The 21760-nt window shown below is 47.8% G+C and overlaps 1 protein-coding gene and 1 pseudogene across 1 annotated transcript; one reads left to right on the top strand and one right to left on the bottom strand.

Moving 5' to 3' along the window:
* Positions 1–4322: 4322 nt before the first annotated feature.
* On the bottom strand, positions 4323–18978 carry Tsnax (translin associated factor X). Its single transcript, XM_032887603.1, has 6 exons — positions 18695–18978; positions 18288–18392; positions 17642–17756; positions 13071–13201; positions 8749–8876; positions 4323–6004 (listed from the first exon to the last, which is right to left on the bottom strand). The coding sequence occupies exons 1-6, from the start codon at positions 18708–18710 to the stop codon at positions 5627–5629; spliced, it is 873 nt and encodes a 290-aa protein (XP_032743494.1). The 5' UTR covers positions 18711–18978; the 3' UTR covers positions 4323–5626.
* Positions 14603–15010, top strand: LOC116886214 (annotated as a pseudogene).
* Positions 18979–21760: the final 2782 nt, after the last annotated feature.

Here is a 21760-nt window from a genome sequence, read left to right as displayed (position 1 = left end):
GTAAATCAAGAAAATAGGAGCAAAAACATAGTTCAGTGCTTGCTTAGCATGCATGAGACCCTGGGCCTCAAACCTACTGCCTGTCCTTGCCTCCCAAGTGCTGGGACTCAAGGTGTATGTCACTAGGCCCAGCAAGGTATCTCCTTTTAACCTTTAAAATTGTTACTGAACAGCATTCTGTGGTGTTTCCTCCTGGATGCATGATCATGAGTATCTGAGAATAAATGCATTTGCACACCTGTCAATCATTACAACCACAATGCCACAAGACATCCAGCACAAGATGAACAATTTGCTGAGGATCCTCTCGTGCCTCCTGTCAAGGTTTTTAAGCTAGAGAGCTTTGAGCTATTAACTGCAAATGAGAGGACTCCACAAGATGCTGGGGTGTACCAATTCCATATCACAGGCTTCTGGTGCAGCCTGTCTCTGCACAGCTGAAGGACTGTTGGGTAGACCAGACCACGTGTGGAACGCAAGGCTGAAGCACTGTTTTCCACCACTGGCCCATGCCAGAAGGGCTGTGCTTCAGTTCCAGTGACCCCTGAGGTCACTGTCACCTGACACTGTGCTGATGAAGGTTAAGCAGTTCACATCTGTTAATCCCATACTCCTTTTAGTCAGGATGGGGCTGGGTGCTGGCAAATGGTGCCCATAGTCCAAGATACACGCTCTCCCTCCCATGTTGGAAAGTAATCATGAGGAGCCTTTCTCCTCCCGAGCACGTACTGATGCTTCGGGGCACGTGGGAGGCTTCCCTGGAGTGGGAAGGGCTGACTAACTGGTGAGGCGAGCCGGAGCTCCTCACGGCAACAGCAAGGAGAAGCTGCAGGGCTTCCCAAAGCTCTGGGAAGAGACACTTACTTGCAAACACTTATCTGGGGAGCAATGGTTTTAAAAAGGAGAAACTGGCTCAAGTTTTCAGAAGAAATCCAGTTTTTCAGTTAGATAACAAAAACATTGGGTCACCTGGCTATTTTGTATTCTCAGTGACTTATGCCAAGAAAATAAGGTCAGAAGAGGTTATGAGAATGTCTGAGTTGTTTACGATGGTATGGATTTTTTATTAACTGATTTTTGCTTGTTCTTGACAAGGTCTCATTCTTTAGCCTGGGCTGGCATCAAATTCGCAATCCTCCTGCTTCCCCCTCCTAAGCACAGAGATTAAAGGCAGGAGCTAACAAACAATTCTGTATAACACTTAAACACGCTACAGCAGATCCAGCGGCTTCACAGCGCCTGGGATATTAAACATCAACTGTATAACACACTCATTACCATGTAAATTAATCTCTCTGTGATTCTGTTCTGATGGTACTGTCCACAAAAAAAATTAGTACAAAATCCTAATCCCTAATTGGCAGTAACTATTTCTGTGTATAACTGTGCGTGTGCATGCATATTTTACATGTATCTAGGATATGTAAACACAGACAGTATATACGTGGCTGGGTGAAGGAGGACAATCTCATCAGAAAACTGCAGCAAAGGGAGTGGACTTAGCCTCCAGAGATAGTGAGAATCAGGTTAACAACAGTCTTTTCTGAAGAGATGAGGAGAGGGAGAGAAATCCTCAGAACAGGCTCTGCCCATCACCATGATGACCTGTTCCATCATGGTACGTGTGTGTGTGTGTGTGTGTGTGTGTGTGTGTGTGTGTGTGTGTGTGTGTGTGTATCTGAGTATGTATATCATGTATGTGAAATATGTATGTGCTTATCTGTGTCTATGTATGTGTATTAATGTGTAAATATGTATCTGTACATTTGTGTATGTGTATGTGTGTACATGTGTATACAAATGTGTAAATGTGTATGTGCCTGCATCTATGTATTCATATGTGTACTTGTGCATATGTGTGTGTGTTTCAAAATCTCAATATCCTCGATAACTCTCTCACCCACGATGCTGACTTTCTTACACAGGTCTCGAGGTGACATCCTGCTTTCGTCTGTCTGCCTGTTCGTATCCTCTTTGAAGTCACCGACCTTTACTCAAGTGGGCTTCTGACTCTTTGGCATTTCAACTGGGAACCGAGTACTGTGCTCATCGGTATGCAGACGGTGAGGGTCCTGTGCTCCGCAGGGTGCAGACCGTCGGCATGAGGTCAGATAAGCTGTTTTCACCCCAATGTGAAGATGGGAAACAGAGAACGGTGCGACCTGTGAGGCGTTCACTGAGAGCCCATTTTCTCACATCTACGTGGCCTTCTTGAACATCGAATCTTGGCACACTTGATACAGGGACACCGAGTCCTGAAACCTGCATCTTCCTGGTTGTGCCTACGACCATGTGTATTTCCAGTCCGACAAGGGCAGCCTGCTGTCACGTTCGCCTAGGAAAACAGAAGGCACTCTGGGCAGCCCCGCTCAGGAAAGGACACAGGTGCTTCCAAACAGTGGAGGGACTGAGGAAAGGAAGGTTGGGATCGCAGCCAGCAAGCGCAGGAAGTCAGGGGGTTGCAGGAATTGCAGGAAACCCAGGTCATGACCTCTGCTGCCTGTAGCTTGAGCAGGTGAGCAGCAGAATGGACGCTCCTGCGAACCCTCACGTATGCCATCTGCTCATGCCAGTCCTTGTTGTTGTCTGGGGTCCCTTTGCTCGAATGTGGGTAAAACACGGGAGGCAAGCGAGTCACACAGCTGGAAGGGGCTAGCACCAACCAACAGACGCCACCACAGTCTACCAACTTGGTCTTCTGTGCTCACACACTTGGTGGACAGTGGAGCTCCTAAATATCATACTGTACTTACCCATGAGGTCTGCACCTGTCCTTGATGCAATGGGGGGGAGGGGGGACAAGAAGGGGATCTCTACCTGTTAGGTCCATTACTATGGTGCCCACTCCTCCTTCACGACAATAGTTTGCCTTTGACACCCTACAATTCCAAGTCTAAATGAAACCATACCCTATAATGACAGTTAAAAGGAGGCGCGCGCGCACACACACACGCACACACCCCACTTATAGCATTCTTCCTTTTAGCTGTTATATAATTATTGAACTGAACTTATCATATAATGCTATTCTTTGCCTGCAGCAAAATAAAAGCTAGTAGTCTACTGTATGTTATCAGAGACCAATCAGATTCTCTCTTGGCTCCCATCTGCATGGAGTGTCTTTCCACCCTTCTACTTCAGTCTACTTATCTTTGTTTCTAACATGAGTCTCTTTGGACAGAACGGAGCTTGGGGGCGTTCTGCCAATCTCTCACTTTATCAATCCTCTCTGAGGGGGACCAAAGCTTTGGGGTTCTCTGTGAAAACCACTAATGTAAGAGACACAGGAAATCATAACTAAAAAGAAATAATCCATTTTCATTTCAAAATCCAGTTGCCAACTTGCCGTGAGACCTCCTTTGCTTCTCCTATTGTTTTTTTAATTGTATTTATTTTGTTTGCAGGGGATGGGGGATGAGGGGAAAGGGCACGGGGGGGGGGGGACCATGCCATGGTGCCCTCTGATCAGTTTTTCTCCTACCACCCTGTGGGTTTCAGGGATCGGATGCCGGTTGTGAGGTTCCGTCCTGCCAGCCCTGGAACCAGTTCCTTTTGTGATAAACAGAAAGTCCACCAAAGCAGATGATGCTGTCACAACACACAATTTAAACTGAGCCCCCCCACCAGCCCTGCACAAAGAACACAGCAGGAGCAGTGGTGCTCAGTCGCCTGCAGGGGGCGCTGCTGATTATGCCATAGGCCGTTTCTCTGCTCCTCTGACAGTCTGGCTTCCTAGCGTTTCTGTAAGCCCTGCACAAATCAATTAGGGTGTTAGGCTAGTATTATCTTCCCTTCCAGGAACTGGCTTAAAGAGGCGGGGACATCATCTAGTCTCAGTCTGAGTGCTGTGAAGGACGTCTTTTTAACCTGAGAGAACACGCGAAGTCCACTTCTGTCGGAGTATCCCTACCAGTCCTGAAAACCCAGGCAACCCCAAGGGAGTCACTGAGGGTATGAATACCACAGAGGCAGAGGGGAAGTCCCGGACTACATTTCAGGTTAAGTCACCACTCAGGTGCCAGGTGCCTCCTTGTCTCAGGGTTTAAGGGGAAAAACACGAAACAAAAAGCCTTCCACATTACCCAAGTCTATCTTTGATTTCCCATCTTACCCCAAAACTACATTATTAGATTTACTACATATTTCTAAATGCTATCAAAGCATAGACCCTTGGAACCACAGAGATGGCTTGGCTAGAGTGGAGAAGTCCCTTCCCCCAAGCCTACAACACCGACACAGTGGAAGGAAAGGCCAAGCTACACACGTTGTCTCTGTACACACTGCTGTGCACGAAATATAACTTAAACTTTTAAGCCAGACAGTTTCTGTATTTTAATATTTTATTTAAAATTTGCCTTAAATTTCTGTAAAACATTCTTCAATCCATTATTTTAACATTATAAATTCAACTTGACGTAGCTGAAAAACAGACAGCAGGTAACAGGACTGACTGAAACTTAGCATCTATCTTACTGCAGGGAAGACAAAGCCTCATCACATGACAAACAGCTAACTCAGCAGGCATGTACACACGTCACTTTCCTGTCCGTGACAAGTTTTGGAAAATTACACTTTCAAAGAACCAGCCTTACAAGTAGATATTCTTTCCAAAAATAAAACCCAGTATCCAAGTCCTGAAAACTCACAAAACTAGATGAAAACATGTGGTGGTGTCAGCTGCAGGCGACGCTCAAGCCAGGCTCTCACCACGATGGATGACTGACTGACTGACTGACTGACTGACTGACTGGGGAGGTGAACTCACTCCCAGCACTCCCTCCTGAGCTGGAAATTGTCTTATTGCTGAGTTATACACAAGTCATTTTCTTTGGCAACATCACTAGCTAACACCAAGGGACAAGTGTCAAGGTTTGGGCTGTCGGCTCTCCAAGCACTGTGGCTGCCCCTCTGTGGGTCCCAGGATGGCTGGGGTAGGAAAGTGCAGTCCACCTAACACATGACGAAGGGCCTGGCTGCTCACACCCTACAGACAAGTGTGTGGTTAGATACTCAGCATCACCAGGGAAGAGCAATGTCAGCTCCTTCCCACATCTGTGAGTGGAGAAAGGAACATCTGGACCCATCAATTCCTCAGGAAAGCTGCTTCATATAAATTCAAAATGGCCTAAACTTGACCAAAACTTTAAGTGAATTCTCAATACCACCAAAATTTGCACTTAAAAAATACTGTAGCTTGCACGTTACAACTGTTGTTCCGTGTGCTAGGCCCACTTTGAAGGCTTGCCGTGACACTGCCGAGGAACTGAAACAGGAAGCTCACTCCAGAGGCTTCGCTACACCGTTTTCCCTCCATACAAAGGATCACCCACTTAAGAGACTTCCTTCCACCCAAAATGTCACTCCAAGTTCAAAGTGAATTAAAGTAGGTGTGGCAGAGAGAGCAGTCGGAAGCATATTCACACAACAGTGTAAGCACATATAAACACTGATGCAAATACACGCGCGTAAGAAACATCCCTGTGAACTACTTATATACAGCTGTACACACTTCAAACTAGTACACCTGGAAACGTCTAAGAAGCCACAATAAAGTCAAACACACACTCACAACAGCCTCACAACAGCCCCCCAGGAGCTCACGCCTTAGAGAACTGAGTGGAGTTGCTTAAGAAATGCTCTCTTCCTGGTCAATCATCTCCGTTTTCACTGAGAACACATCGGCCAGCATGTGCTTAGGGATCTCAGAGCCCCGGACTTTAAGGGCATAGCAAGCGTTCTCCACTTTGGACAGGCTCTGTTTCAAGGTGTACAGCTTCTTAGAGACCTCGTAGGGCCCAGTGTTGCCAATGAAGGAGAACCCATCGTAAACCTGGCGTAGGAACTGGCTCACTTCAAAGGGGGTGTCAATGTCCCCGTTGCCCACGCTGTTAATGCACATCCGCATCAGCTCTCCAGTCAGGTCGGCCACGCCCAGCAGGTAGTCAACCGGTGTGATCTTCAGTCTCCAGGTAACCAGCTGCTTGTCTTGTCCATCAGCGGGAGGCTGGCAAAAGACAGGAAAGCCACACACATGAAGGAAGCACTGAGATAAAGTGAACACTTCAGGCACCACACCATAAAGAACTGAAGTCAGCAGCAGGTCAGGCACACGGATCTTCCCCAGGAGTCACCATAGCTGGGGAGGAGGAGCTCAGCCAGGCGACTTGGATTAGGACAATCAAATTCCACCAATGTAAGACCAGCTGTGTCCAACTTCCCCCGCCAAGCACAGCAGACTCGTGCTAAGGAAGACTTTCCTCCACTGTGTGACAATCACTATCAGTCTGCTGTTACCCCTCCTGGTTCAGCCAGCATCTCCTTCCCTACCCTGCACTGCCCATCAGCTTGCACCTACGGCCAGCTCCTGCCAGCACCGCCAAGCATCCTGTCAGTGCCCAGGTCTCCATGTCAGCTCTACACGAGCAGCCAAGACTGAGTGAGCTGAGGAACAGCAATTACAGCTACATACAGACTGTGGAGTCTGGCCTACATGGGTTATTCACCAGTCATTTTAGTCAGGCTGCAGTGGCTTTATTTATGTTATGTGTATGAATGTTGTGCCTTCATGTATGTCTTCAAACACTCTTCCAAGCCTTGGGTACTCTGTTCTGTGCCCTAGGCAATCCCCAAACTCTTCAGTTTCAGGAAACAATCCAGCTTGCTTCACAGATCCAGTCATCTGCCAATCACCTTGCATTGCCTATGTGGCTGTCATCTTTCTTACAATCAAAGTAACCTCCCCTGCATGACAGCCACCACACCCATCTTTAACCTCCTATCCTCCAGTGTCAAAGTCACATCTCCTCTTTTGTGAACTTAACCTCTGAATGACCTTGACTCTCCTCCCACCTCTCCCAGGACACTGTTTCATAAGACACTCGCCTCTTGGCAAGGTCTTTATCTCTCTCTAACCCTCCTTTCCTCCTCTGTAAACAGAATTGTGTTACCTACCACAGAAGTCTTTTATGGATTAAATAAGACAATATTCACTAAGTTCTTGCCAAGAAAGCACTCCGTAAAAGCCAGCTGCTGTGGTCACCGCCACCGTCATAGGCCTCTCTCTCCTACAACTTCTTTCTAGCAACAAGGCGTGAGTTGTGAGTTCTGTGTGTGGTGTGGCTAGGTGGACTCTAAGCCACTCTGTGCAGTGGGCCTGCAGAGGCATCCAGGAGAGAACCATGCAGTGTCTGAGGAGCTAATGAAGGCACTAGAGTAGGACAGGCGGAGCCTGGGGAGACAGGCAGGCAGGCAGGAGACCACAGAGAAATCTGCACTTTACTTCAGGTTGTGGAGTCTCTGAGAACCAATTAAGGAAGTGGCAGGGCAAATTTCCATTTTTTACTTTGGCTGCTGTGCATCCACAGCACAAATCTTAGTCCTGCTCAAGCCCCTTCAGAGACCCTGAGGCCGAACCGTCTGTGAGAAGAAATAATGGTCTTTGTTCTTACACAGGAGGAATGGTTATAAGTTGATTTTAGAGAAACAAGCATAAACAAATTTAAATTAAAATTTGTCAAAATAAATTCTGCTTTCGGGGTTGGGGATTTAGCTCAGTGGTAGAGCACTTGCCTAGCAAGTGCAAGGCCCTTGGTTCAGTCCCCAGCTCCGAAAAAAAAAAAAGAAAAAAATAAATAAATTCTGCTTTCTCAAAATTATTACTAAGAAAAATTTGCTTAAAGTCCAAGTTTTGAGATGGACACTTGAGTGTCTGGGAGTATATCGTTAATGTACTTTCAAACGAATTAGCCAGAACTGCTGGGACAAGGCAAACACAGGGAGCGTTAGCCCCGCCGTTTCTAATGTCTCACCAGGTATCATCTTCTCCACGTTTCTGTCTGAAACTTCTCATGTGCCGATGTGTACCTGGGTCATAACCTCCAAAGTCCTGAGCAGCGCACCTCACCCTGCCTTCTCCCCACCTCTCTCTCCCTGGACTGCAAAGGAGCTGCTCGCAGGAAGCTGGCCACCTCTTGCTATGATTCCACCGCGACCGTGTGAATGAAGCAAAGCCACGATTGCCTGGGGTCTCCTCCGGCCCCTAACAGAGTGAACAGCTGAGCGGCCAGGTTCGGTGGAGGGAGGGCTCCTGCCAGGCCACAGCAAGCTGTTAGGCAATTTAACATCTCATTTCACCTTGACTTCCGACAGTTCCTCTGTACACCTATCCTGACTCTGAGTCATATTTTTCAAAAATAATAAAAGGAGAAAATGGAAAAAGACTATTCATCCTAACATATGTAAGAGAAGAGACCAAAAGCCCACCTGGCTGCCTGAATGTCATATTTTCAAATCCAAAGGGGGAAAGAAGTACTTCTTTGTTTTTTTTGTTTGTTTGTTTGTTTGTTTGTTTTTCGGAGCTGGGGACCGAACCCAGGACCTTGCACTTGCTAGGCAAGCGCTCTACCACTGAGCCAAATCCCCAACCCTGAAAGAAGTACTTCTTAAAGGTCAAAATGCGGGGCTGGAGAATTGGCTCAGTGGTTATGAGCACTGACTACTCTTCCCGAGGTCGTGAGTTCAATTCCCAGCAACCACATGGTGGCTCACAACCATCTGTAATGGGATCTGATGCCCTCTTCTGGTGTGTCTGAAGACAGCTACAGTGTACTTGTGTACATTAAATAAATAAATATTTAAAAAAAAAAAAAAAAAAGGTCAAAATGCAAAAGGTTTCTCTCCTCAACTCCGCCAACCATTATGCCGCTGTATGAACCACGGTAAAACTGAGACAGGATTTTCGATTCTCACAGCCTTGCTCTCCTTCCCACTGTCGTCTGTTGTAAACGTCAGCTGCCTGTTGATCTCCTCCATACTGATCAGGGATCGGGTTCTGATGAAGTGTTGAAAGGAGACAGCCTCCACGTATTCCTGGAGTCCTGGAAAACAACAAAGGAGGTTACCAGGAACAAGTTCCAAACTACAAGTGTCGCTGACCACAGAACGGGCAGCTGACCATCACCTCGCAGGGTGAGAGTGTGGTGACACCAAGCAGACTGTGTGAGCTGAGGCAAGGCACACAAGTACTCAGGGCCAGTGGACCAAAGATGTCCCCAACCCCTTCCTATAGCAGTCAGAGTGGTGACCTGGGCACATGTCCTAATCACTACTACGTATGTGTCTTGGGCCTAACAAGCATAAAATAATTTAATGAGGGACTTATAAACATTGCAGAATAATTAAGAATTAGGTTTTGGGAAAGACACACAATAAATAAGAACATGGCAGAAGGTAGCCGGAGGAGTGATGGCTACACAACTCTGTGAACACACAAATGTCGAACATGTACAAATGGTTAAACTGGTCAATCTCATGTCATGTAACCTATGCCCAAGCACTTACACCCACCAAGTCCCCCACAGCACTCTCTGTGTTGCACCCCAGGCTTCTTTTTTTTTTTTTTTGGTTCTTTTTTCCAGAGCTGGGGACCGAACCCAGGGCTTGCGCTTCCTAGGCAAGCGCTCTACCACTGAGCTAAATCCCCAACCCCGCACCCCAGGCTTCTATATGCTGCATTTACTTTAAACACCAGCTCTTTTGTAAACCGGAAAAACCAGAAAGAGATCTCCTAGGCATCACAGTGGCTCAGGAGCGCCATTCCAACGTTCTGGAGGCTAAGGCAGGACTGCCTCAAACTCCCATCCAGCTTCCACCATAGTAAGTTCAGGCCATCAGGCCAGCCTGTGGTACAAACTGTCTCAGTCGCAAAAGGAAAACAAACAACAAACCTGTCACAGGGGCACTGGGCACAGGCCTGTGTTCTCAGCTCTTCAGAGAGAGAGGCGAGAGAATCACAAGTTCCAAGCCAGCCTCAGCTGTATCTTGAGTTTGAGGCCAGCCTGGGCTACATGAGACCTGCTCTCTAGAAAAAGAATGAGAGGAGAGAGAGAGAGAGAGAGAGAGAGAGAGAGAGAGAGAGAGAGAGAGAGAGAGAGAAACAGAGGGGCTGACTGGCTACGGTTTGTGCCATCTCACAAGGAGTTCAAGGCCACTTGGCCCCAGACATTGAGCAGCACTCAGTCTCATGTAGGTGAGAGGATGTTTAAACAAGCTATGTTTCAACTTAATGAAAGGACATCCGTTATTTTCAGAGTATAATCCCCAAGGTGAAAATTTTCAGCCCACTGCCGTACTCCGAACAATGCCTTCCCTGTGCGTCTACCTTGGAGGAAATCCAAAAGGAATTATTTACAGATTCCACTTCCAGTAACAAAGAACTCTGGAGGTTGCTTTTATGTAATTTGTCCTTTTCCCTTTTATCCGTTAGGACAGATTCGGGGAAACCACCTAAAGGCTTCGGACCCTCACGTTCATCCTCACTGTACCTGAGCCCCACACACTCAACCCGACTCCATGGCAAACCCAGCCCGAGGGCCAACACTTTTGAGAGCTCAAATTGCCTTGCAGGACTTTAATGCTTTCCTTAGAAAACTGCTTACCACAGGTATCAGCCCCAGAGGACCAGGAGCTGTGCTCATACAAAGACTTGTGGGCAGATGTAAACAGCAGTATCCCTCACGAGAACCAAAGGTAGACATACGTCAACGTGCAGCACCTAGACAGCCGGCAGAGTGCCGTCTATCTGTCCATGACCACGCCAAACAAAGTACTGGTGCACGCCACCACACAGACGAACCCTGAAACCATCATCTACATGACAGACACTGCACAATCCTGTTTGTGTGGCCGTGCAGATGAGATGACACCAAAGAACCAGTGAATTCAGGACTGCTAGGTTTCCTTCAGAACCAGTATCATCCTGATCAACACAGTGTTACAGAGTCCAGAATGGGATGTCAACTTGCTGAAACAGGATTTCAGAAAAGCAAAGCATGTCTAGAAAACAGAGAGAAACTGGACTAAAATACCCTCATGCGGATGGGCATCCCACTAGTACGCACCAGACATCTGTCTAGAAAACAAGTCTACTGGGGTTTTTGTACAAATGCTTATACAAAATGCTTAACAAAGTTCTTCTAAAGCTCGCAGTAGTTACTACTGAGGTTTGTAGCATGGAACAAACGTACTACACTGTAATTGAATAACCCTGTAGTGGTCTGTATAGCTTGGCCCAGGGAGTAGCTCAGTTAGGAGGTGTGGCCTAGCTGGAGGAAGTGTGTCACTGTCAGATCCTCATCCTAGCTGCCTAGAAGCCAGTTTTCTCTTAGCTGCCTTTGGAACAAGAGGTGGAACTCAGCTCCTCCTGCACCATGCCTGTCTGGACACTGCCATGTTCCTCCCTGGGTGATAATGGACTGAACCTCTGCACCTGTAAGCCAGCCCCAATTAAATGTTGTCCTTATAAGAGTTGCTATGGTCCGGGTTGGGGATTTAGCTCAGTGGTAGAGCGCTTGCCTAGTAAGCGCAAGGCCCTGGGTTCGGTTCTCAGCTCCGAAAAAAAGAAAAAAAAAAAAAAAAAAAAAGAGTTGCCATGGTCTCTTCAAAGCAATGAAACTCTAAGACAGTCCCCAGAGTGTTCACTGCATCATCTCCCACTTAAACACAATTTGAAGTTGTAGCTATTTTACTCCCAGGTTGAGGCTGGCCTCAGGGAGTGTCAGTCCTGTGCTGGGTTTTATCTGATGCTCAAGTCAGCAGGTTAAACTGAATCTGGAAGAAAAGAGATGGAAGATGTCAAAAAGACCAAGATGAGCTTTGCTAAAACACTCCTGAAGCCTCCATTTCCTTACTCAGAAGAGGTAAAAAAATAATTTAGGGGACCACAAAAGCAAAAGCTGTGGAAGAATGACTCTGTGTAGGGGTACTTTTTTTTTTTTTTTTTTTTTTTTTTTTTGAGGGTGGGGACCGCGCCCAGGGCCTTGCGCTTCCTAGGCAAGCGCCTACCACTGAGCTAAATCCCAACCCCAATGACTCTGTGTAAACAATCTCCAAAACGTCCAGCAATGACACTACCACTGAGGCAGAAGAATGGACACTTTGTACCCATGTCAATGACACATACTACTGAGGCAGAAGAATAGACACTTTGTACCCGTGTCAATGACACATACTACTGAGGCAGAAGAATGGACACTTTGTACCCGTGTCAATGACACATACTACTGAGGCAGAAGAATGGACACTTTGTACCCGTGTCAATGACACATACTACTGAGGCAGAAGAATGGACACTTTGCACTGGTGTCAAGGCCAGGCAAGCAATGTAGACAATTACCTATTTTGAAAACACCCACCTCTAGCTGACCACAGACACTCATCTAACCCATCATTCACTCTTGAATAAAATAATTACATTACTTAGGAGTTAAGCAGTTTATTTTACACATGTAAACATCTCAAAACACCGTAAGTATCAGTGAGTAGACTAAGCTAAAACAGTATGAAAATTTGTTTAAGATGCAGGACATTCCCCAACCTGTTAACTTCTCAACAACAGAAGACGTCATGGAAACGTCTTACATTCCAAGCAGTTAGTGGGCGTGTACTTGTCCAACTGTGCCTTTGGACAGTTCAGTCTGCCTCAGCCCGGGTGCACTGCTGAACCATGAAGCTGTCTGTGCTCACAGCCCTCTCAGGGAAACACCGTGCCCCACTACCAGCACTGTGCTTAATAAGCACAAAACTCCTTAGTTCAAAGCCAGACCTATTTTATCTTCAAGTCTTTTGGACTTGAGCTTTTGAACAGCCTTTTGGAGAAACAGCAAAGCAAGAAGTTACCAATGACACCAGCAGCTTTTCATGGCCTCCTGCCATCCACACTATACATACGTTTCTTTTCCTAAGTGCAACTGAAGCAACTTTCACAGTCACAGATGCAGCTCCCTGTGGAGCTGGAGAGCAGGTGCCACTGCTGCTTCTGTTCAGCACTTCCCTGTACAGCCAGGTAAGGCAGCACTGCACACACAGTGCGTGTGTGTGTGTGTGTGTGTGTGTGTGTGTGTGTGTGTGTGTGAAGTTCTTTGCATGGCATCAGCAGATAGCTCAGTGGGTAGAGCACCTGCCACCAAGCTGATGTCCTAAGTTCAATCACTGAGGCCCACGTGGTGGAAGGAAAAACCGGTTGCCACAAGCTGTGCTCTTCCCTCTGCACACGAGGGCTCCTTCAGACTCACCTGTGGTGACAGCGCGATGGAACTGGTGCATGTCTTCTCCTGAGAGCTCTTGGGCTACCTGCAGCATTTTCTGTCTGACCCCGTCCAGCTTACTTTCTGATTCAGTCAGAATCTCCTCCATATCAGGAGCACTGGAAAGAGATCAGGAACCTTGAAAACGTTGGCCTTGTGATCAAAATGATAAGAAAAGCCCTATTCATAGCAATCAGCCTCTGGACTTGGCTGGTGTTCCACCTAAAACAACTCAAATTAATAGAGCGTGCCAACAAAGGTCTCAAACACTGCACCCAAGCACGCGGACATCAGACAGGACAACAATCAGGGTCCTGAAGACACACCCAATGTCCAAGTCAAGGCCTGGAGGAGTTTCCTCGTGACAAGGTAGGAAGGAAGAACCTAGGCAGAGCCCAAGTCCTGAGTTGAAAAGTTGAAAGTTTAAGGAGGTCATGAGCTAAGGTCATGGATGAACAGGCAGGACAGAGAGCAAGGGAGAGTCGTGGGAGGACAGTGCTTTACCGCACTGCACTGTAAGGGACTCCCCAAGTCTCTGACTGAGTACAGGTTGCTGCAGTGGCCGGGTACTCGAGGCCACAGAAGAACCCAGAGTGGGCAGGCAGCCAGGCAGAGCAATCCCACAGCCTCCACAGCGGGAAGAGCCCACTCATCAGCAGGACACTGCATGTGCATGAACAGAGTCCTTCAGGCACGGAGAAACTCATCCCAGACGGGCATGGGGGTCCATGTGAATGCAGGGCCAATGTGTGTCTGTGCATCTGTAGGACGAATGGTGTCCTGCAGGTAGGATGAACAGAGGTGACAGAACTGCCACGGTGGCCCAGAAAGCTGGGGTAGGAGGGGAAGGAAGCCTCCTTGTATGCTAAGCCGTGCAGCTGGGGTAAAGCGACATGGGAGCAGCCCTTATCTCCAGGGCAGTGCAAGAGCTGACAGGCACCTCAACACAGACCTGAAGTCACCACCTTAGCTGCTATACAGAAGCACCTACGTGAGTCTGGTCTCCATAAGCTCCAGTTACCCAGTACTATCTGAGAGAGATGATCCAGACTGTCGAGACACACATCAACTCACTCAATCACACACACACACACACACACACACACACACACACACACACACACACACACACACACACAGGGTACACATACATCTAAGAGAATAAAAAAAATATCCAATCTAGGGCCACTGATGCTGTGCCAGCCTAGATACCTGGAGTTGATTTCCGGACACAGGTTCAAGCGGAATAAGAAAATGTACCCCACAAAGCTATCCCCTGGCTTCCACATGCAGGTAAATAACACATACAATAATTCTAAAACAGACAACAGTTGCTGGCTGGTGGTGACACAGGCCTATAGTCCCAGCACACAGGAGGCAGAGGCAAACACATGTGAATCCAAGACTAGCCTGATCTACAGAGTGAGTTGAAAGACAGCCAAGACTACACAGAGACCCTGTCCTGAAAAAATAAACCGTCCTTCTTTCCTTTCTTCTGGTACCAGCTGCTTGCTGTCGAAATGGGCAAGTTCATGAAGCCCAGGAAAGTGGTGCTGGTCCTGGCTGGACACCACTCCAGACACAAAGCCGTCATCCTGAAGATCACTGATGATGGTACCGCAGACACCCTCACAGCCATGCCCTGGTGGCTGGAATTGACCACTATCGCTGAAAAGTGTCAGCTGCCATGGGCAAGAAAGATTGCCAAGAGATCCAAGATCAAGTCCTTCGTGAAAGTTTTTAACTACAACCACCTCATGCCCGCAAGGTACTCTGGGGATATCCCCTTGGACAAAACTGTTGTCAACAAGGATGTGTTCAGAGACCCAGCTTTGAAATGCAAGGCCAGGCTTGAGGCCAAGGTCAAGTTTGAGGAGTGATACAAGACGGGAAAGAACAAATGGTTTTTCCAGAAGTTTCAATTTTAGGTATTTTTTTTGTTTCCATCATTAAAAACTAAAACAAACAAACAAACAGTAAGAATAGCCAGTTCAGACCCTGGGGATAAGATTCAATGGGTGAAGTACGTGCTATGGGACCCTGAAGGCCTGAGTGCAGACCCCCTGAGCTCTAGTAAAAGCCCAGCCACGGTGTTGAACATCTTTAATTCCTATGGTCAGAGGAGCCACACGGATGCCTGCAGCTCAGGGGCCAGTCTGGGCAAAGCAGCAAGCTCTAGGTTCAGTGAAAACCCTATCTCAAAACAAGTCTAGGGTTGGGGATTTAGCTCAGTGGTAGAGCTTGCCTCGAAGCACAAGGCCCTGGGTTCGGTCCCCAGCTCCAAAAAAAAAAAAAAAAAAAAAAAACCAAAAAAAAAAAAAAAAAAACAAGTCTAAGTCAGAGAACAGAAGAATCAGAAGCAGCACCCACCCTCCATGTGCACCTGCAAACAGACACTCAATGCAGAGAGAGACAGAAGCCGGTATGGTGGCTACACCTACAGGTCCACCACAAGAGATGAGAAGGCAAAAAGAACCCTGAGTTCAGCCTGGACTACAGAGACTATGGCTCCAAAGACAACAGAGGGCTGGAAAGAAGGCTCAGAGGGTGAGGCAAGGAGCACAACAAAAGGACAGAGGACAAGAAACAGACAAAGCAAGAAAGAAGGAGAATCCAGACCCATCACTAAACAAGCGCCCCCACCTGCTGTCATAAATTACCGGGATTGATTTTTAAAATGCACGAGAAACAAGAAATCCAACTTAAAAGTAGATATGCATTGTTTTGGTTTGTTTTTAAAGGAAGCTGGTGTGGGTATATATATCTCTAATCACAGCACTTAGGAGGTGGGCACAGGATCATAAGATCCTGTCTCAAAAAAGAAAATCGATGAACAGCGGAGCCAATAGCCAGAAATGAAATGGTGGTAAAATAAGATAGCACTTGGCAGTATCTTCAAGGTCCTGGGCCCAGTCAGCACAGGAAAATCAAAGACTAACACGTGACTAGAACAGAATGCTTCAAAATATTTTGAATAGTAAAAATGCAACAAATATCTGTTCTTCCCTAAACAAAGACACACCCACCCCTCTGGAGGCGCCTGGAATTCATCCTAGGGAGCTGGGAGTGGACACGTGCTGACACACACACCCTCTGCCCAACACAGGATGGAGAGCGGAGGGGCTGACCCAGGAGAAAGACTCGGGGAGGGAGTGTGAGATGAACCGCTCTGCTGTGTGAGCATTCCTGAATGCTCAGTGCTCTAACCCACTGCCTGCTCTGTTCAGGTCAGGGTCACCAGAGGAAACCTCCCCAGAAAACCAAGATGGCCCTCTGGAGAAAGAAAATGAAAAGCAAGCAACAGCACAGGCTCCAAGAGAATCTGTTAAAGAACCAAGCAGTCAATGGTATTGCACGCTGTAGGAATACAAGAGCAGACACACTTTTACAATAGGTACAAGAACCAGAAACACACAGACTGCAATGACACTGAGTGGGAAACTGAATGAGAAACTCACCATAGTTTCACATATAATTTTTATGTAAACTGACGCTTTAATGTAAGAGGTTCTAGAACATAATCCAAAATTTAGCATATTTTCCTCAGACCATACATATGTATAAGGGTGTGTGTGTGTGTGTGTGTGTGTGTGTGTGTGTGTGTGCGCGCGCGCGTGCGTGTGCATGCACATGTATATAAATAAATGATCCAAACACAGTATGAAGTCCTTAAGTAGGATAGAAGAACTTTCCCTCCTATTTTAAAATGTTACTTTTGGGACCTGGAAAGATGGCTCTGCACTTAAGAGTACAGACTGCTTTGACAGAGGACCAGAGTTCACTTCCCAGCACCCATGGAGCTCACAGCTCCAAGGATGTGACACTCTTGTGCACATACCCACAGACATACACAAACACATTTAAAAACAGAATTATTTTTAACATTTTTTGTGTTTATGAGCATTTTGCCAGCATGTACATTTCTGCCCCATCTGTGTGTCTGGTGTCTGTAGAGGCCAGAGGACAACATCAGGTGCCCTAGAACTGGAGCTGCAGATGGTTGTGAGCCACTGTACGGGTGCTGGGGACTGAGCGCTCTTAACCACGGAGACTGCTCCAGCCCCAAACCCTAATTTTTAAAACGTGGCTGCTAGGATTAGCTGATACTCTTTAAAATCCAAAATATATTCTAATATCTGCTACTATCTGCTGCTGAGATATAAAAGGTATAGCTACAATGTATCAGAAAATCAATTTTAATTTTTTAATCATATTTATAATGTGTGTGTGCATGCTCTCATGTTCTATGATGTGTGTGGAGGTCAGAAGCCTGTGTGTGTGTGTGTGTGTGTGTGTGTGAGAGAGAGAGAGAGAGAGAGAGAGAGAGAGAGAGAGAGAGAGAGAGAGAGTGAGTGCATGTGAGTATGTGCGTATGTATTCACATGCTCTCCTGTTCCAGGGTGTGTGTGTGTAGGTAAGAAATTTCAGGAGTTGGTTCTCTCTTTTTACAACACTGGCCCAGAATCCCAACTCAGGCAATCACACTTGGCCACAAGCTCCTTTACTCACTAAGCCATCTTGGCAGCCCTCCGAGTGGCAAACTTCAAATGTTTACCCACCTTGTGATCCTATGGAGAAGAAAAATCGTCCTCTTACTTTCCACGGTAATATCCCGGCTTAGTTTCACAAGTCGCTCATATTTGTCGTGTCTTGTGTCCAGCTCCTGCTGAAACGCTAGAACACATCATGATACCATAAGCATGCATACTCTTTACTCTCTACTCAGCTGAACAACAGAAAGAACGCATGATGCAACATGCTGTAGTCAAAGCGGAGTAACTGAACGCTATCCTACCTGTGATGTGCAAAACCACAGAACTTGGGTATCCCTGGGGATTTTTTTTTTTGGAGATGGGGACCGAACCCAGGGCCTTGCGCTTCCTAGGCAAGCGCTCTACCACTGAGCTAAATTCCCAACCCCTCCCTGGGGATTTTAAAGTGGCACTGGTCTGTAAATGAATACAGCAAACTACCTCACTGTCATCTTCACTGTAACACTCTCAGCATTTAGTCCCTAACACTGACAACGGCACAAGAGGACTGGGCTATATAACTCCACCAGTTCTCGCCAGGTGTGCACTAACTCTGGGCTCAGTGTTCAGCACTGCATCAAAACAATCCATAAATGCTCCCTACCCCACCCCATTCCACAACACTACGGAGACACGATTGCTAGGGCCTCAATTCTCCGAATTGGAAACTTACATTTGAAGGCCAGCATCACCGGCGAAGACGAATTGGCATCCTTCCCTTCTCTCCTTTGGTTATGTGGGAAGTTATCATGCTTCCTCTTCCTGAACCCTCCTGGTCCTTAGGTAGAAAAGAAGAGCTGGATGGCGCCCTTGCTACATCGCGCTAGCACAACCCAGACTATCCCCTTCGTCCCCCCTCCCCCCACGCTCCTACCCGCAGGACCCAACATCCCCAACCACACACGGGTCCCCAAACATGTGCACTGGTGCAGGGGTCGCACAAAGCGCAGGTCCAGACACCAAGAATGGAGCTGCGCTCAAAGTCGGTCGGCAGGGCCCCCCCGGGGCGTGCTACGGGCACGGTGACAGCAGAGCACCAGTGCCAGGCCCAGCCAGCCCCTCCACGCGCCGGCCCCGCACCCTCTTTGCCGTTCATGACCGCGGGGCCTCGGTTTGCAAGTGCAGGAACCGCAGCCGCCGGGTCAGCTCAGCAAAAGGCCGTCGCCAGACACTGCAGAGCGCGGACAGAGCCAGTGGGTGACAGCGCAGACCGCCCTGATCCCAGTAGGCCACCGCCCGGAAGCTGAGCCTTCACGCAGCCTCAGCCGGGAGCTGCGTCCGCCGCGGAGTCCCCCCTCGGCCGCACACACTTCCGGTCCGTGCGCCCATCGCTGTGGCGGGCATGCGGGCAGGCGCGCTCCTGCAGCAGCGGAGGTTTCCGGCCCCGCTCCCCGCGCGCTCCCTGTGCCGCACATACTTCCGGTCTGTGTCCAAGTTTCTCCAACGTCCATGTACGTACCCGGCGCGCTCCCTTAGCCGCACATGCTTCCGGTGTGCCTGGCTGTGGTGCAAGCGGTTGAGTGCTCACCTGCCCTGTGTGGTCCTCGTACTTACACGCATGCCCTCCGCTTGTGGTGGGTGCGTGGCACCAGGAGGTGTTGGCCTTGGCCTCAGTTTCCCCCTCTGTCAAATGAGGGTGGTCTTGCATGCCTCCCTCGAAAGGTCGTCGAAAAGCAGCAGCCTTAGAATAGATAGAAAAGTTTGGTCACATTGTTAAGCCGCCAAGCTGTTGTTTGAGCAAATGCTACCTCACCTAGCTAGACCTTGGACCCACAGACCCTGGTACCATACCCTCGAGGCTTCCAGCAGCCCTTCATTAAAGAACCGTACCCAACTAAGATTAGCACACAAGCTAATAATAGAAACACAAGCCCAGCATCTTGAGTAAGTTGAGCCATGGGCATTACAGACATTTAGTCACACAGTCTGTTCTTGTTAACTTAAGAACAGAGACAGTTAAGGAATGATATACCTAGAATTAGGCAGTGACGTCAAGGCCACAACAGCATCACAGAAGAGTTTTCTGACCTCAGTAGCCTCCAAAATGTCTTCTGGCTCAAAAACAGACCATAAGCTGTCACCATCGAATCTGCAACAAGCTAGAAGGATTGGGCAACAACAGATGGATGTTGGACACATAACTCTCTTCAGTTTCTGTGAGTTCTGAGCCTATTCACATTCACTAATTGTCTTATTCGGGGTTTGTATTCCTGCATAAAACATGCCCAAGAAGCAAGTTGGGGAGGAAAGGGTTTATTCAGTTTACACTTCCACATTGCTGTTCATCACCAAAGGAAGTCAGGACAGGAACTCAAGCAGGTCAGGAAGCAGGCGCTGAGGCAGAGGTTATAGAGGAATTTTTTTTTTTAAAGAATTTATGTATGTGAGTACACTGTAGCTGTCTTCAGACACACCAGAAGAGGGCATCAGATTCCATTACAGATGGTTGTGAGCCACCATGTGGTTGCTGGGAATTGAACTCAGGACCTTTGGAAGAACAGTCAGTGCTCTTAGCCGCTGAGCCATCTCTCCAGCCCATGAAGGGATATTACTTACTGGCTTGCTTCCCCTGGCTTGCTCAGCTTGCTCTCTTATAGAACCCAGGACCACCAGCCCAGGGATGGCCCCACCCACAATGAGCTGGGCCCTCCCACCATTGATCACTCATTGAGAAAATGCCTTACAGCTGGATCTCATGGAGGCATTTCCTCAAGGGAGCTCCTTTCTCTGTGATAACTCCAGCTTGTGTCAAATTGACACAGGAAACCAGCCAGTACACCAGTATTCCACTATTTTTTGATTGACGATGACGTGGGAGCTACAGGGATTGCTCAGTAGGTGAAGTACTTGGCCTGCGGGCATGCGGGACCCAAGTATCACTCAGAATGCACATAGAGCATCATTGGGGAGATGGAGACACACAGATCCTTGGGGCTTTGTGACTAGCAGGTGGGGAAGTTCTGATCTAGTGAGAGACCCGACTATAAAAACTGAAAAGTGGAGAACACTTAGGGAGCAATAAATCTCTCTCTCTCTCTCTCTCTCTCTCTCTCTCTCTTTCTCTCTCTCTCTCTCTCTCTCTCCTCTCACACACACACACACACACACACACACACACACACACACACACACACAAAAGATACCGGGGAAGGGAGGAGGAGCAGGTGAGTAACACTCTTGCCTTACACCCATGTAAATGCCAGGTAGTGGGTGCAGCCTCCCACCGGTAATTTCTGGAAGAGCTGAGATGAGATCTTGGGGAAGACTAGCCAACACGCTCCAGGTTCACGTGAGAGAACCTCCCTCAGTTATTAGCTAAAGAATGATCTAAGATGAGAGTCTGTGATTCTTCTGGATCACACACACACATGCTCAATGCATGCATGCATGAGACACACTCGTAAGCAAAAAAAACAAATGAGACCTGATCATGCTTTGAGAGAGAGAGAGAGAGAGAGAGAGAGAGAGAGAGAGAGAGAGAAGAAAGCGCTCATATATTGATGTCTTACTCTAATGTCCTCCCAGATTCCAGGGCAGCAGTTGATGGTTTATTAAAAGATAAAGATCTGGGATGGTCTCACCGTCCATACTAATTTACCATACACTGGGAAGTGTATGCTTTACACTCCCAAAGCCTCTCTCCCAGTACCTGACTCATCCTTTTCCTTCTGCAGCCCCTCCCTGGTTCAGCTATGGCTCTGCTACCTGAACATGTTTTTCCACGGCTCCCCATAGAGCAAGGGTTTCATCACTTTTAATAATGACCTCTCAGAGTTTTTAATGGAGGTGAATCCCCTGGGCATTTTCCCAGCACTTATTTACATATGTACCTAACCCCAGGCCTCCCCAGCGCCCCAGCTAGCTACACCTTTGTCAGGAAACCTCTCTCAGTTTCTGTGGCACCTTGCCTGGACAACCCTTCCCAGAATCCTTCCCCTGTCTCCTAGTTTTATTGTTTCAGTCACAAACACAAAGTGTTGGTACAAGTGTTGGTAAGACAGTTGTTTGTTTTTAAAGGATCATTACCACCCTGAGTCAAGGAGAGGAGGGTTTCTCTGTCTTAAATCTGGAGTGCAGTCGTGTGTGGGTGCCCCACCCCACCCCGTACTCCCCTATGTCCCTCCGACTGAAGCCAAAGCCTTTTGG

Source organism: Rattus rattus, chromosome 17 (assembly GCF_011064425.1).
Source record: "Rattus rattus isolate New Zealand chromosome 17, Rrattus_CSIRO_v1, whole genome shotgun sequence".
Taxonomy (NCBI): domain Eukaryota; kingdom Metazoa; phylum Chordata; class Mammalia; order Rodentia; family Muridae; genus Rattus; species Rattus rattus.
This window is presented reverse-complemented; position numbering and strand designations above follow the sequence as displayed.

What these genes read in the sequence shown, in the direction of transcription:
- Tsnax (XM_032887603.1), bottom strand. An exon ending in CTTCTCCATAGGATCACAAG is followed by an intron (nt 13,202 to 17,641) that starts GTGGGTAAACAT and finishes ATCTCTTTCCAG; the next exon opens with TGCTCCTGATATGGAGGAGA. An exon ending in GTGGGAAGGAGAGCAAGGCT is followed by an intron (nt 6,005 to 8,748) that starts GTGAGAATCGAA and finishes GTCTTTTGCCAG; the next exon opens with CCTCCCGCTGATGGACAAGA.